This window comes from Terrapene carolina, unplaced genomic scaffold (assembly GCF_002925995.2).
Source record: "Terrapene carolina triunguis isolate 2854851 unplaced genomic scaffold, T_m_triunguis-2.0 Scaffold42, whole genome shotgun sequence".
NCBI lineage: Eukaryota > Metazoa > Chordata > Testudines > Emydidae > Terrapene > Terrapene triunguis.
The window spans coordinates 61,004,052-61,018,834 of record NW_020664393.1 but is presented as its reverse complement, the minus strand read 5'-3'; the positions used below and the strand labels follow the sequence as shown (position 1 = coordinate 61,018,834).

The 14,783-nt window shown below is 35.8% G+C and overlaps 1 protein-coding gene across 1 annotated transcript in view; it reads left to right on the top strand.

The window, feature by feature from the left end:
* The window catches only part of NBAS (neuroblastoma amplified sequence), a 381,012-nt gene that overhangs the window by 67,610 nt on the left and 298,619 nt on the right, over positions 1-14,783 (top strand). The window contains exons 16-21 of the mRNA XM_026655553.2: positions 3,383-3,508; positions 4,716-4,867; positions 6,349-6,486; positions 6,824-6,902; positions 8,155-8,259; positions 8,644-8,780. Coding sequence (XP_026511338.1) covers positions 3,383-3,508; positions 4,716-4,867; positions 6,349-6,486; positions 6,824-6,902; positions 8,155-8,259; positions 8,644-8,780 — 737 coding nt within the window. The remainder of the gene's footprint in view (positions 1-3,382; positions 3,509-4,715; positions 4,868-6,348; positions 6,487-6,823; positions 6,903-8,154; positions 8,260-8,643; positions 8,781-14,783) is intronic.

Sequence of the window (14,783 nt, the reverse complement as noted above, 5' to 3'; positions counted from 1 at the left end):
ACAAGGGTCTAGCCACGTATTTCTAAGGTGTGTATGTGAGTGAGAGAGAAAGAGAGAGAGAGATATCAACAATACGCAGTGTGTCCACCAGCTGGAAGGCACGTGATTAAAATAGAGAACCTGCATTAGTGTACTTCAAATGACAAGTTATTTAAGGATCATTTGAGCAGAAAGTATAAGATTCATTAGACTGTGGATGGTGGGCTAAGCTACATCACATTAGACATTTAAAATTAGACTAGAGAAAGCCCTGGTAAATATATTCAGTGAAACAATCCTGTATTGGCCAGGGGACAGAATTAATATGCTATTTTATTTCTTTGATTCTATGGTAATGTCCACTGACATAGATGGTATCATGGTTACAGGGCTAGCTGCACCTCTGTCCCTTCTAGTTTCTCTGAATGCACCCCCCCCAGATATTTTTATCAAGATTTTCATAATATCTAACCTAATATCCCTCGCTACAGATTAAGCCATTATTTCTTGTACTACCTTGGGTGGATGCAGAGAACAAGTGACAGAACAAAGATTAATGGTCTCAAGCTGCAGTGGGGGAGATTTAGATTGGATATTAGGAAAAACTTTTTCACTAGGAGGGTGGTGAAGCGCTGGAATGGGTTACCTAGGGAGGTGGTGGAATCTCCAAAGCCCTGGTTGGGATGATTTAGTTGAGAATTGGTCCTGCTTTGAGCAGGGGGTTGGACTAGATGACCTCCTGAGGTCCCTTCCAACCCTGATATTTTATGATTCTATGATCCCTGTCCTCTTAATGAATTTGACAACTATCAGGTCCTTGCCCCCCGTCGTCTTTTCTCAAGACTAAACATGCCCAATTTTTAAAACTTTTCCATATAGTTCAGGGTTTAAAATATTTTATCACTTTTGTTGCTCTCTTCTAATCTCTTTCCACGTTTCCCACATCTTTTCTAAAGTGTAGTGCCCAGAGATAGAAACAGTATGCTAGCTGAGGCCTCGTCAGTGAAGAATAGAGCAGGACAATTACCTCCCATGTCTTACCTATGGCACTCCTGTTAATACACCCTAGAATGACATTAGCCTTTTATACAATGCATCATATTCACTCATATTCAATTTATGATTCACTCTAACCCCCAGATCCTTTTCAGCAGTATTAACACCTAGCCATTCCATTTTGTTGTGGTTCATTTGATTTTTTGACTTCCTAAGTGTAGTACTTTGCCCTTAATCTTAATTGCATTTCATCTTACTGATTTCAGACCAGTTCTCCATTTGTCTAGATTATTTTGAATTCTAAGTCTATCCTTCAAAGTGCTTGCAACCCCACCCAGCTTGGTGTCATCTGCAAATTTTGCAAGCATGCTCTCCACCCCATTATCCAAGTCCAAGAAAATATTGAATAGTACCGAACCCAGGACTGATGCCTGTGTGACCCCTCCTAGATACACCCTCCCAGTTTAACAGTGAACCATTGATAACTACTCTGAGTTCGGTCTTCCAACCAGTTGTGCACCCACCTTATTGTAGATTCATGTAGGCCACATTTCCCTATTTCGCTTATGAGTATGTCATGTAGGACTGTATCAAAAGCCTTACTAAAATCAAGAAGTAGAATGTTTACTGGTGCCCCCTCCCCGCCCCAATCCACTAGGCCAGTAACCCTGTCAAAAAAGGAAATTAGATTGGTTTGGCATGATTTGTTTTTAACAAATCCATACTGGCCATTCCTTCTAATCCTATTATCTTCTAGGTGCTTCTAAATTAATTGTTTAATAGTTTCTTCCAGTATCTTTCCAGGTATTAAAGTTGGGCTGACCAGTGTATAATTTGCTGGCTCCTCTTAGTTCTCTCTTTTAATGGTAGCTACTATGTTTGCTCTTCTCCAGTCCCTTGGGATTGCACCTATCCTCGGTGTGATCTCAAAGATAAGGCTATTGGGTCGGAGATTGCTTCAGCTAGTTTCTTAAGTACCCTAGAATGAATTTCATTAGGTTCTGCCAACTTGAATACATTTAATGTATCTGAATATTCTTTAACCTGTTCTTTCCTTATTTTGGCTTGCGTTCCTTCCCCTTTCTTGTTATAATAATTGTGTTGAGTATCTTATCACCATTAATCTTTTTTCTGAAGACGGAAGCAAAATAGGCATTAAACCCATCCGCCTTATTGATATCATCAGTTTTTAAGTCCCCTTTCCCGCTAAGTATAGAACTTACACTTTCCTTTGTTTTTCTCTTGCTCATAATGTATTTAAGGAACCTCTTTTTATTGCCTTTTATGTCCCGTGTTAGGTGTAACTCATTTTGTGCCTTAGCCTTTCTAATTTTTTACCTATGTGCTTATGCTATTCTTTTGTATTCCTCTTACAAATTGTCCATGTTTCCTGTTTTTGTAGGATTCCTTTTTGATTTTCAGGTCATTAAAGAGCTCCTGATGGAGTCGTGATGGCCTCTTACTGTCCTTCCTATCTTCCCTTCTCATTGAGGTAGTTTGCAGTTATTCCTTTAATGTTGTCTCCCTGAGAAATTGCCAGCTCTCCTGAACTCATTTTTCCCTTGGTTTTTTTTTCCCATGGGACCTTATCTCTCAGTTTGTTGAGTCGGTTAAAATCTGCTTTTTTGAAGTTCATTGTCCTTATTCGGCTGCTCTTAATCCTTCCTTTTTTTAGAATCATGACCTCATTTCATGGTCACTTTCACTCAAATTGTCGTCCACCCTTAGGTTTGCTCCTAGGGTGGAATTGCACAGTTCTCCCAATCTTAGACCAAGGCCTGAGCTAGAGTACCTTGTGTATCAACTGTGCTTACCATCAGGCCCAGTTCAATTTTGGCAGAGAAGACGGTGACCAGTAGTGAATATAGTGGCCAGATACTACTTTAAACCTAAATATTGGGTGTTTTTTTAAAAAAAGGACCAAAACATATACAGAAAAAGGGTTTTAAAATAACACGCAGTTGACACACGTCTATTGTCTAAGGCTTCTTGATGGTAACTTATGCTGGTTTAACTTCTTCAGACCCTCCAGTTGGGTGCGAATGTGTCAGACTGTTTCCCCTGAATAACTCCCTCTTCTCTTGAGAAAGGGTTCCTTTTTAAACCTGTCACAGTTCTTAGCTCTCCAGTATGCATGTGCCTTTACCTGTTCTGGGATTGTCTCTTAACAGCCCCGAGTGTTTGTGGAGAATTTGATATCTTGAGACATTATTTTTCTTTCCTGCTTGTTTTTTCCTTTGGGATCCCTATTTAATTAGACTATTATATTCACTATATATGTGTGTTTGTGTGTGTGTGTGTGTGTGTGTGTGTGTATAGATATAGATAAACACACACAGTATACACAAATAATTACAGAGCAACTCCATTCTATCAAAGATGTTTACGTTCACGTACTTTGTTTTAGATTGATAATGAAGAATATGGTGAAGCTTTATCTTTGGCTCAAGCATATGGTCTAGATTCTGATCTTGTATATCAAAGACAGTGGAGGAAATCAACTGTTAACATTGCTTCTATTCAAGACTACCTGGTATGTTTTTTAAGTTGAAAGAAATTTCTTAATATCCTCGTAGAAACTGAAATCATGTTTTAATTTATGTAACAAATGTTGGTACCAATTTGAAGAGTTGTCCTTCATGAATTTCACCTAATGCAGAAGGGACTAACCTTGTTAAATTCACTAGCGGCCGGATCTAAAGCCCATTGAAGTAAATGGAAAGACTCCCATTTTGTTCAGTGGGCTTGGGAAGAAAATAATGCATCAAGCTGGTGTCTTCAGGTTGTCTTAATTATTTAGTTGAAGGTATTGTTGATTTATGAGCCTCGGATAATTTAAAGTTGAAGTTCTGTTGCTAAATTAGCATTATCTCTAAGCCAAATGCTAATTGAAAAAGTGCCCATAGTAATATTGTACTATCAATTGTTCTCCATATGTTATCTAGAACATGCACTGGAACACCTCATAGTGTAATCTTTCACTTCTAGATCACATAAGCAGCCCTTGCTGAAAGAGATGATGCTGAAAATAGCCATATAGTACACTGAGATGGGCGTAGTTGTATGTTGTCATCAGACTGCAGAATTTTCAGTCAGCACAGAGCTGCCATACTGACTAGGGAGAAGAGTTAGAGCCCTGAGATCCAGGATAACTAGGTTCTATTTCTAGTTCTGTGTCTGAGTTGCTGGGTGACCTTTGTCAAGTCACTTGACATCTGTACCTTAGTTTTCTCCTCTATAAATTGGGAAAAACATCTTTTGTACAGTGCTTTGTGATCCTTAAATGGAAGGAGAACAGTATTACGTTATTATTTATTGGTTTCAAGTGTAGTCTATCTTGCTACCAAAAGCAATGGTTAGAGATTTAGGAACTCCGAAATTTAAACAAACAGCTTCTGTCCGCTAGTCAGCAAAGATTTATTAGAGTGCTGTAGTGAGGTCTCATTCTACTAATTCATTAATGCTAACCAATACACTGCAGTTCATTTACTGATAGATTAGGAAATGCTACAAATAAAACTAGGCTGTAGTTTTCAAAACAAAATATTTTGATGCATTTTCCTTGCTTTTTTTACTGGTTGATTCTTTTGTTTAATTCACATTGAGTCTCCCAGTCACCAGACTAAATTGACAAGGTTCTAAGAGGCAGACTGAAAAAATGGAAGACACTGATCTCAGTGCTTTGGTTGGCTATAACATATTCCACTATGCTTACTTCTCACTCTTTGTCATTTGATTAGAGTAAAATTAAGAAGCGGTCCTGGGTTCTTCATGAATGCCTGGAAAGAGTTCCTGAGAATGTGGATGCTGCCAAAGAGTTGCTGCAGTATGGTTTAAAGGGCACAGACTTGGAGGCTCTCATAGCTATTGGAAAAGGAGAAGATGGTGGCAGGTTTGTTGGAATAATTTTTGTGTATCCTGTTTCTGTGCTTTGGAATTATGCAGTGAATTTGTCAGTTAACTACAAACTGAAATCTTAACAGATTTTGCAGGACATGGTTTTTAAAATATGTTCCCATAAGAATAGCTGTAACCAATACTAAAGATAGCAGTCAAGTTCTCTCATGAATGAAAATAAATAAAATTGTGACCGCAGAAGTTGAATGCAATAGAGAGGAAATGAATATATAGACAATAATATGGAAGTCAGCGCAAAATATTTCCAAAATTCGGCTTCTACTTGGAACAGATTCCTGTGTTGATGTTCTTAGACTAGTTTGAACCACAGTGTTTACTCCTGGGGGAATTCTGCATCAAAAAATTAAAAATTCTGCACTAAAATATTAAAAATTATGTGCACAATATTTTAAAATTCTGTATATTTTATTTGTTAAAATAACACAATATAATCATGCCAGTTTCAATTATTTTGGTAATTTATTTTAAAATACCAGTCAGCAAGTATGCCTGTAACAATACAGACAACAAAAAAGATTCAGGAAATGTTTTTGACAAATAGATTACTTACTATGCATATTAATACAGAATTCTGAGTAATAATTCAGTTAAACTACAATACAGAAATGTATTTTCCACACCCACAGCAGCTTTCTGTGTCCCACACTGTCTGTCCCCTCTGTATCCCATGCCTCCTAACCTGGCCCCACAGGCAGGGCGCTGCGAGGAAGGTGGCCTCTGCTCTCTTCCTATCCGCAGTTGGGACTGTTCCGGGAATGGCTGCTCTCTGTTCTGGTGCCACAGTGGCCCCTGGTGGATGAAAGGCATAACTGCATCACCTTTCTGGCAGGATGTATTTTCTGTGGTGTGTGTGGGGGGGAATTCTGAGTGGCACATGAATTCTCTGTGTGTGCAGTGGCCCAGAATTCCCCCAAGAGTAAGTGTTGAATTAGCCTTTTTTAATAGCTGCTTTTGCCTTAATTCTTAAGCTATGTAGCTAAAATTAAAAAAAAATGCATCAGGGAAACAAAACATGGTCTGGTTCTGTCTTTTGTACAGAAGGTTGGAGAAAAAACAAATGCAGGTCATTCTGTAACAACTTAATACAGTGGTGATATATAATTGCTTCTTGGGTGTATATGTAATAACTACCACATATAGTAGTATGTGCTGTGGAAATAGTATCAGGAACTCTGTTGCTTGTAGAATTTGTAAACTTTTAACAGATGAAAACTTTGTGTATTTTGTGAAGAAAATGTGAAGAATGCCCTCCCTATAATTACAGATACCGAGAATACATCACTTAAGCTCACAATAGCAAAATTGTTTTTCAGATAATTAATTTGTTGTCACCAGTTTCAGTAAAAATCAATTCAGATACAAAGGTACAGATGGAAAGTTGTATAAAATCTGTTGACTGAATAACCAGCTCTTCATATCTTTTTATCAACATTGATTTTTGTTTCTTTCTGCCAGATTTATCTTACCAGGAGATGTGGACATTGATGAAGTCCCCTATGAAGAATTTTTGTCACCTGATGAAGAAGCAGAAAATAGAAAGGAAAGGGAGGCTAGGAAGCATCAAGAACTGCTTCTATCAGTGAACTTCTCAAAGTAAATGATATGTCAGGTCTAGTTTTGCTTAAATTCATAGGTTTATAAATACATAATCCCATGGTCATAATTATCTTAATACATTGTATTTCTTCTTTGGACAATGGTTAAAATTTCAATCAGCACTCTATTATGAAAGTTTTCAGTTTATTGAATTTCTTGTTGTGCTTCCAATATATAGATCTGGTAAAACATTTTTTTTTTTTTTTGCCTTCAATTAAATCTTTTTTTTTTTTTTAACTAGAAGTCTATTTTTGAAAGTTTAGATACTATGCTAATGTACTGAAGCAATCTTGAAAATGTAGTGGTCTCTCTCTCTCTCTCTCTTTCAAAACAGACTAACACTGGAACAAAAGGAACTTTGTCGAAGCAGGCTGAAATTATTAAGTTATTTAGATAGACTTGCAACTTATGAGGTGAGGAGATGGGGTTAAGTCCTTAGATCCTGTCTTGTGAATAGCTTATGTTGTTTCTCTGACTTATTTTGTTCTATTTTCAATCTTCTCTATTAGATACCATTGTTTCATCCTGTATTTGTTTGCAGTAATTAAAAAAATACCTGTTGTGCTTAGAAACATTGAATGGGTATAATATTACTGAAATCTTTGATTATGAAAATGGGAAACTTAATGTGTCTCTGGGGAAACATAGCTTATGAAGAAAATGGGTTACCACGTATCCCTTGCATCAGTGTTACATACAATGTAATAGTTAATATAGAGCCATTCAGATGTACCACTCTACCATGAAAATCTGCTCTAAGCATTTTTCATGAAACACTGTCTGAAATGTCTGAGCCCTGTCTATACTAGCAACTTACAGCAAAAGCCAAGCCACAGTGACGGAAATACCAATTTACCTTTTCAAATACAGACACGCACGTAGCGGCTATGTTAGATTCTATTAGAAGCAAAACACTTGAAATTGACAGTAAACTTATATGGTAGTAATTTAAGCTTAAAAGTGTTGAGTTGCTACATTCATTTGAGGTTTGAAACTAAACATTCAATGGATTGTTTTTCCCCCCAATATATGAAATTTCACTTAGTTTGAACAAAGCTAGTAGATTATATGGAATCCAAATTGACTCACAAATTTTAAATTCCCAACTCTCTCTCTCTCTCTCTCTCATAAATTTAAATAGTCATTAATGATTTTGTTTACTCTTCTTAAACGGACACTATTGTGGGGGAACAGAGCAACTGATTATATACAGAGTACTATGAAATGTACAGAGTAAACTGATGAAACAAAATTTAAGGTGACTCTTAACAATTGTAAGCAAAAAAACAAACAAACAAAAAAGTGTCCGTTCTGAAGTTGATAACGTCTCTTTAAAATTAAGTGTGTGCATATTATATGTCCAGGTATTTATTCCAAAAATATTTAGACTTAAACCTTAATTGCTTAGCCAACTACTAAGACTTCAAAGATGAGTGTTGCTGTTAGAATACTTGTATGTACAGCATGACAGTGAAAATGATAGAAATCTACATTAATCATAAATTGCTTCTATAGATAATCATTTTTAGAATAACATACTGAGCTATATTAGTTTTTGGCTAGTGTAAGTGTCCACTCCTTAGGTAATTTAAGATGCAAGAATTTTAATATGCCTTTTATCACATACTTAAATCATTTCTTTATTGAACATTTTTTTTTTTAAAGGAAATCCTTGGAGGGCCTCATGCAGCTGAGCAGAGATATGATGCTGAATTCTTCAAGAAGTTCCGAAATCAGAATATTGTACTTTCAGCAAGAACTTATGCTCGGGTATCAGTATTTTTCCCCCCCAAACATTTAAATTGCTGTTTTTGTTAACACTAACTAATTCCCCATCACCACATACTGAAATGCATCCAATTTTTTTTTCTGTTTTGAAGCTATGAGTGATTTTAAAAATCGGAATAATATATCTTGAATGTTGTATTTGATTATCTTTGTCTGACTGTAAAATGGGACAAGATTCCTCTGCTCTGTCAAGCTTCCAGATTATGAAAACTTTTAAATGAAATAAATGTTTTAGTCACTCATAGTCTTTAAAAATGCATGATGATATCAGAATTGTAGTGTTTGCTGAGCAGTAATTGGTAAGCAGAATCATTCTTAAACTGTTTTCATAGTGTAAAACAGAATATTTTATATTTTCTGGTGTAGGAAAGCAATGTGAGAGCCCTAGAGATCTTGTTTACGTACCATGGTTCAGACCTGCTTCCACATCGGCTGGCAAGTCTCTCTAATTTTCCAGAGACCACTTCACCACATGAGTATTCCTTTTTGCTGCCTGAAGCTTGGTAAGAAAGCATTTTCTCAATATCAGTTACTGGACTGCATTTTCTTTTTAGAACATGTTGAGAGATTTTATTCTAAAAGTGTGGCTGTAAACTTAAAAACAATTTGAAAATGAAGTGTGGGTTTGTGTCTGTATATAGCTGTTGACCAGCATCAAAAGAGCACTTTGGAATTTACTTCTTGAATCTCTTTACTTTCTACTTAATATAGTTTTCACTTTGTCTTATCAAATCACTCAGTGTAAATAGATAAGAATCAGTGGCTTTCTACCTCTTCCTTGCAGAGATTTTTCAGGATATATGGTAAATCTTTAGGTGTTGAGATCATTTAAATGTACTTACCTCCTTTTCACATAATAGACCCTGTCAGGGGAAGTGTCCACTCTGACTTCCCTTAAGAAGGCCTGTCTAGCACTCTGTACAGTTTATCAAATGCTGTGCTTCAGTGGGTGCATGTGAGTCTTTCCATAATTTGTTTGTAACTGCATTGAGGTCCTTGGGTGTAAGGCAAAGTAGAAATACAAATTATTATTATACATTCTTTAAATTAAGAAATAACTGAAGTGTGGAAATTTTACCTGTTGCTACTGACTTAAAGTGACTCAAGAAACTTGGCAGACTACCTCAGAGGAAGAGAGAGCATGAGGTCAATAGTCTAAAATTCAGGTTTCACATACAAAACGGTTTTTAAATTAGGTTTTAATTCCTTCATCTTCTGTTTTATGAGAGATCTCCCAGATCCAACATCAGAAATCTTGAAGCTTCTTCAGAATTCCCTAAATGTCCCGTTTCCATCTCTATTGACATCTATAGACGCTGCAGGATGCTGTTACATGTTTTCTCAGTCTGTCATTGATTGTGAAGCTATTACCACAATCTATGAAGATGTGGGGAAATGTACTGATAGGTTCTCTACGACTCCTTGTCTCCCAGGAAAAAGTTCAAGACCACTGATTTCCCTATATAAAAGCTTATGAACAAGGCTATTCTCTTTTCCTGGATTAAATACAGCCAAATACAATATCTCAGTTTCTGAGAAAAGAATGGAAAACCTAATTTCTCTGGTATTATAACAACAATGTTTTCTAATCATAAAGAAACAATTTTCAACAGACTCCTTCTGAGTTTCTGACTAAAACATATATATATATTTTGCTTTCATGAGTATTTACAGTTTTTTTTCCCCCCCCTTTTGGAAATTGCCATTATATATACAACATACATAAGGAATAGGTTCTCTAGCATAACTGATCTAAAACCACCAAAGCATTTTGGGCTACACACTGTTTCTACAGGTAACTACTTCAAGATATTTCATACTGTATCTATATGAAACAGAGAAGTCAAATGAGATTTTCTTTGTAACTTTAAGCTTTCAGAACAAAAACAAGAGCAGAAAGCCCTTATGTATAACAATCAATGCTACTGCATCTGAGCTTCTATGGCTATCATCATAGTGGCCTTCGTTAATATTTCCAGATCTCTCAATCTTTTCTGTCAGTGTATGTTGACTAGAAGCATTTATTTCTCACTTGGGAAAAAATTGATTGACTTTTGAAAACTGTGAAATGGGATTTAAGTCTATTTATCCTTCAGTATCCACTGTATTTAAGCAGTTATTAAGAAAAAATGATTATTTAGACAGCAGCATAATACAAATAAAAGAACTAAAAGATATCTGTATAATTGTCTAACTTAAGTCCTTAAAGACCCTTGTAATCTCAATAGCTGAGTGCCCCCAAAATCTTTAATGTATTATCCTCATAACATCCTTGTGAGGAAGGGAAATATTATTAATCCTTTTTTACGGATAAGGAATTAATGCACAGAGTGACTGTGACAGTCCAAAGTCACACAGGGTGTCTGCTTTGAGTCCCAGGCTACCACCCTAATCACTGGACCTCGTTGTTCCTGTCCTGCAACATATTGACAGATTCTGAATTCTAGTTTTGCTGACAGTGTTAAATCATTCCATTTTTAGATGAATTGTTCTACCACTTGCTGTTTAAAACTTGGAACTTTTTAATTTCCAAAACTTTATAGGATACTTTTCATTTAATGGGAAAAATAGTAATATGAATACATTTAAGGTAATACAGAAACAAGCTTTATAATACACAACAAATCTGAGATCAAAAGGGCTTCACTTATCTCTCTGAAATGCATGTGTGTAAGGACTGCATGCCTTGGAATACAAAATATACAAGTCTTAATAATTACACTGAGATTACTGCAGGCTTTACTGGCACACATTTATAGAAATAGCAGTTATAGTATAAAATGGAGGAAAATTTTTGATGTACAGTTTTTGATGTAACAAATGTTACTGATTATCACTTTCTGAATATTGAAACCATCTTGATGGTTTAATTTTCCTTGGAACTTAGTTTTATCAAAGGTTTGAAAATGGATGAAAACACACATTCCAATAAATGTTTACTCAGTTTCATGCTATAAATTTTAGGTTTAAGACTCTTGAATATATTTTATGTATTGATTATCATTTGATTTACACGATGAACCTATATCAGTTATTTGCAGTTTCTACTTTTTGTTGTGTTTTGAACCTTTCTGACTTGAATAAGGGTCTCCGAGGAAAACTTGTAAGGTAGAGATAACAGAATGGAGCTATGCCTATTAAACCAATAGAACACTTAGGAAGGAAAAATCACTTTCCTTCACTTAGGAAGGAAAAATCAGTTTCACACATACAGAATGGGAAGAGACTGTCTAGGAAGGAGTATGGCAGAAAGGGATCTAGGGGTTATAGTGGAGCACAAGCTAAATATGAGTCAACAGTGTGATGCTGTTGCAAAAAAAGCAAACGTGGGATGTATTAACAGGTATGTTGTGAGCAAGACCCGAGAAGTCATTCTTCCGCTCTACTCTGCTTTGGTTAGGCCTCAGCTGGAGTATTATGTCCAGTTCTGGGCACTGCATTTCAAGAAAGATGTGGAGAAATTGGAGAGGGTCCAGAGAAGAGCAACAAGAATGATTAAAGGTCTTGAGAACATGACCTATGAAGGAAGGCTGAAAGAATTGGGTTTGTTTAGTTTGGAAAAGAGAAGACTGAGAGGGGACATGATAGCAGTTTTCAGGTATCTAAAAGGGTGTCATGAGGAGGAGGGAGAAAACTTGTTCACCTTACCTCTAAGGATAGAACAAGAAGCAATGGGCTTAAACTGCAGCAAGGGTTGGACATTAGGAAAAAGTTCCTAACTGCCAGGGTAGTTAAACACTGGAATAAATTGCCTAGGGAGGTTGTGGAATCTCCATCTCTGGAGATATTTAAGAGTAGGTTAGATAAATGTCTATCAGGGATGGTCTAGACAGTATTTGGTCCTGCCATGTGGGCAGGGGACTGGACTTGATGACCTCTTGAGGTCCTTTCCAGTCCTAGAATCTATGAATCTATAAACATATCTTCATGAGATTTTTTGCCTTTGTGTGGGTGACTGAATTTTAATATGATTGCAAAGTAATGACATCATTTTTGTGTGACAAATGCTGTAACTAAAAATGAAAACAGCCACTTGGATTTCTTCAGATCTATGCCCTTACACTTTGTGGCACACTTTTCAGATGTGGTTTGGAGACTGGTGTAACTCTGAGAAATATTTAGGTGGCTATGACTAAAAGAACAGTGTGCACTAGAAAGTGAATGAAAGAAAGAACAACTTAGAATGAAACTTCTAGAACTCTTGAATACTGTAGAGTTTCCATAAACTAGAGTAAAATAAATAAAGAGTAATAACTGATATTTGCTGACATATGGGCCATCTAAATGTGTAGCTAGCTAAGCTGCTAATTTATTGAGCCCTCTCCTGAATTGTAACTAAAGGCAGAGGTACAGCTGGTTGAAATTGTAAAGCATGATACTGCTAACTCACTAAATTATTAAAATATGTACCATAGAGCAGGAGTTCTCAAACTGTTTTAGAGTGTGAACCACATCTTAATCTAGAGATCGTCTTATGGACATTTCCATGTCGATTATTAGCAAGCAGACCACCTTCTTCCAAATTGAGGTCCCCTAACATCCCTGTAAAAAATAAAAATAAAAATGCAGCAATAGATTACATTAAAAAAATTGGGGAACTATTTAATGGTGTCTTTCAAGGCAGTTTAGCAGCTAGAAACAAGGAGTCCCAGCACCATGTGAGCAGCTAGCTCCGCAAAGGCCCCTTTTTAAAACCCTTTTCCTCAAATAAGAGTCTGTTACTAAAGATATTCCTGAGCTTTTATCACAATGAAAACAGTACGTTTAAAAGAATAAATGAATTACAAAGGGTAAAATTTTCAAAGGCAGCTAATTCCTATTTTCAGGAGTCAGTCATATGGAAAGTCAATTTGACTAGGCTCCTAAATGCTAAGTCTTTCTTGAAAATGGGACTTAGGCCTGGTCTACACTACGACTTTAATTCGGATTTAGCTGCGTTAATCCGAATTAACCCTTCACCCGTCCACACTACAGAGCCAGTTAATTCGAATTAAAGGGCACTTAAAATCGATTTCTGTACTCCACCTCGACGAGCGGAGTAGCGCCTAAATCGATTTTGTTAATTCGAATTAGGGTTAGTGTGGCCGCACACCACCGAATTAATGTGGTTAAAAACCGAATTAAGGTGCTTAGTGTGGCCGCGCACAATCGAATTTATACAACCTGTTTCCCAAATTCGAATTATCTAAATTCGGATTAATCCTGTAGCGTAGACATACCCCAAGGCTCCTAAGTTTAGGTAAAATTGTCAAAAGTGCCTGATAGTTCTGCTGGTTGTTTAAGATTGTAGAAAAAAAAGTATAAGATTGTGTCTGAGAAATAGCATTTGATCTTGTAATTAACAATTGTTTTATAATGCACACAAAAGAGCAGAGTTAAGGTTTGTAATTACTGACTTATGGATGCTTAAGAATGCAGTCTTAACGTTTCTTCACACAGTTTTTAAATGGAATATTACAATATATGAGAAGTAAAGTGTGCAAAATGCATATTGCAGTATCTTTGGTACTGCCATGTTAAAAAAAAAATGAATGATTCTGCATTTTAGAAAAATAAAAATTTATCGGTGATCCAAAAGATGTATAGAGATCCTGGGAACATATAGAGAATCTGTTTTTCATCCTGAAAATACAGTAGAACCTTAGGGTTACGAATACCTTGGGAATGGAGGTTGTTCGTAACTCTGAATAAAACATTCTGGTGGTTGTTTCAAAAGTTTACAACTGAACATTAATTTAATACAGCTTTGAAACTTTACTATGCAGAAGAAAAATGCTGCTTTCCCTTTTTTTTTTTTTTTTTAAATAGTTTACATTTAACCCAGTACTGTACTGTATTTGCCTTTTTTGGTCTCTGCTGCTGCCAGATTGTGTACTTCCAGTTCCAAATGAGGTGTGTGGTTAACTGGTCAGTTCGTAACTCTGGTGTTCGTAACTGAAGTTCTACTGTAAACTTTTCTGAAAGTTATTTCCTGGATTTGACTCCTTTTACTGTTAAGTTTATGTAGAGTGGATGAGCTTACATGCTTTCACAGTAGATCATCCTTACTTTAAAATTATTACTCTGTTATAATTAGAAGGCTTTTTTGCTTTAAATTGTTTCATACTAGTGTTTCAATTATAAAAATAGATTTGAAGTGTAGAGCTCAGAAGCTCATAAATCAGAATCGAGTAGACTTCATTATCTAGTAGTTGCAAGGAACATTTTTGAAGTCTTATCTCAGAAAGACAAGTTTCAGAATATCTAATAGAGCCTTTATTTTTCCAGCACTTCTGGTTAAGCTTTTTCTTATGTCAAAGCATACTTTTCCAGATGGCTTGTTTCCTGCATTGAAGAGGCTTATTAATAAATCAAGCTTTTTTCCCTTTCCCCACTCACAATATTTTTCACAAAAAAAAAAAAAAAAAAAAAAAAAAGAACTATTTTTTTTATTAAAAAGGCTAATTAATAAATCAAATTTTTTTCCATAACCCCAAACAAAAAAATTTAAAAAAAAAAAAAAAAAA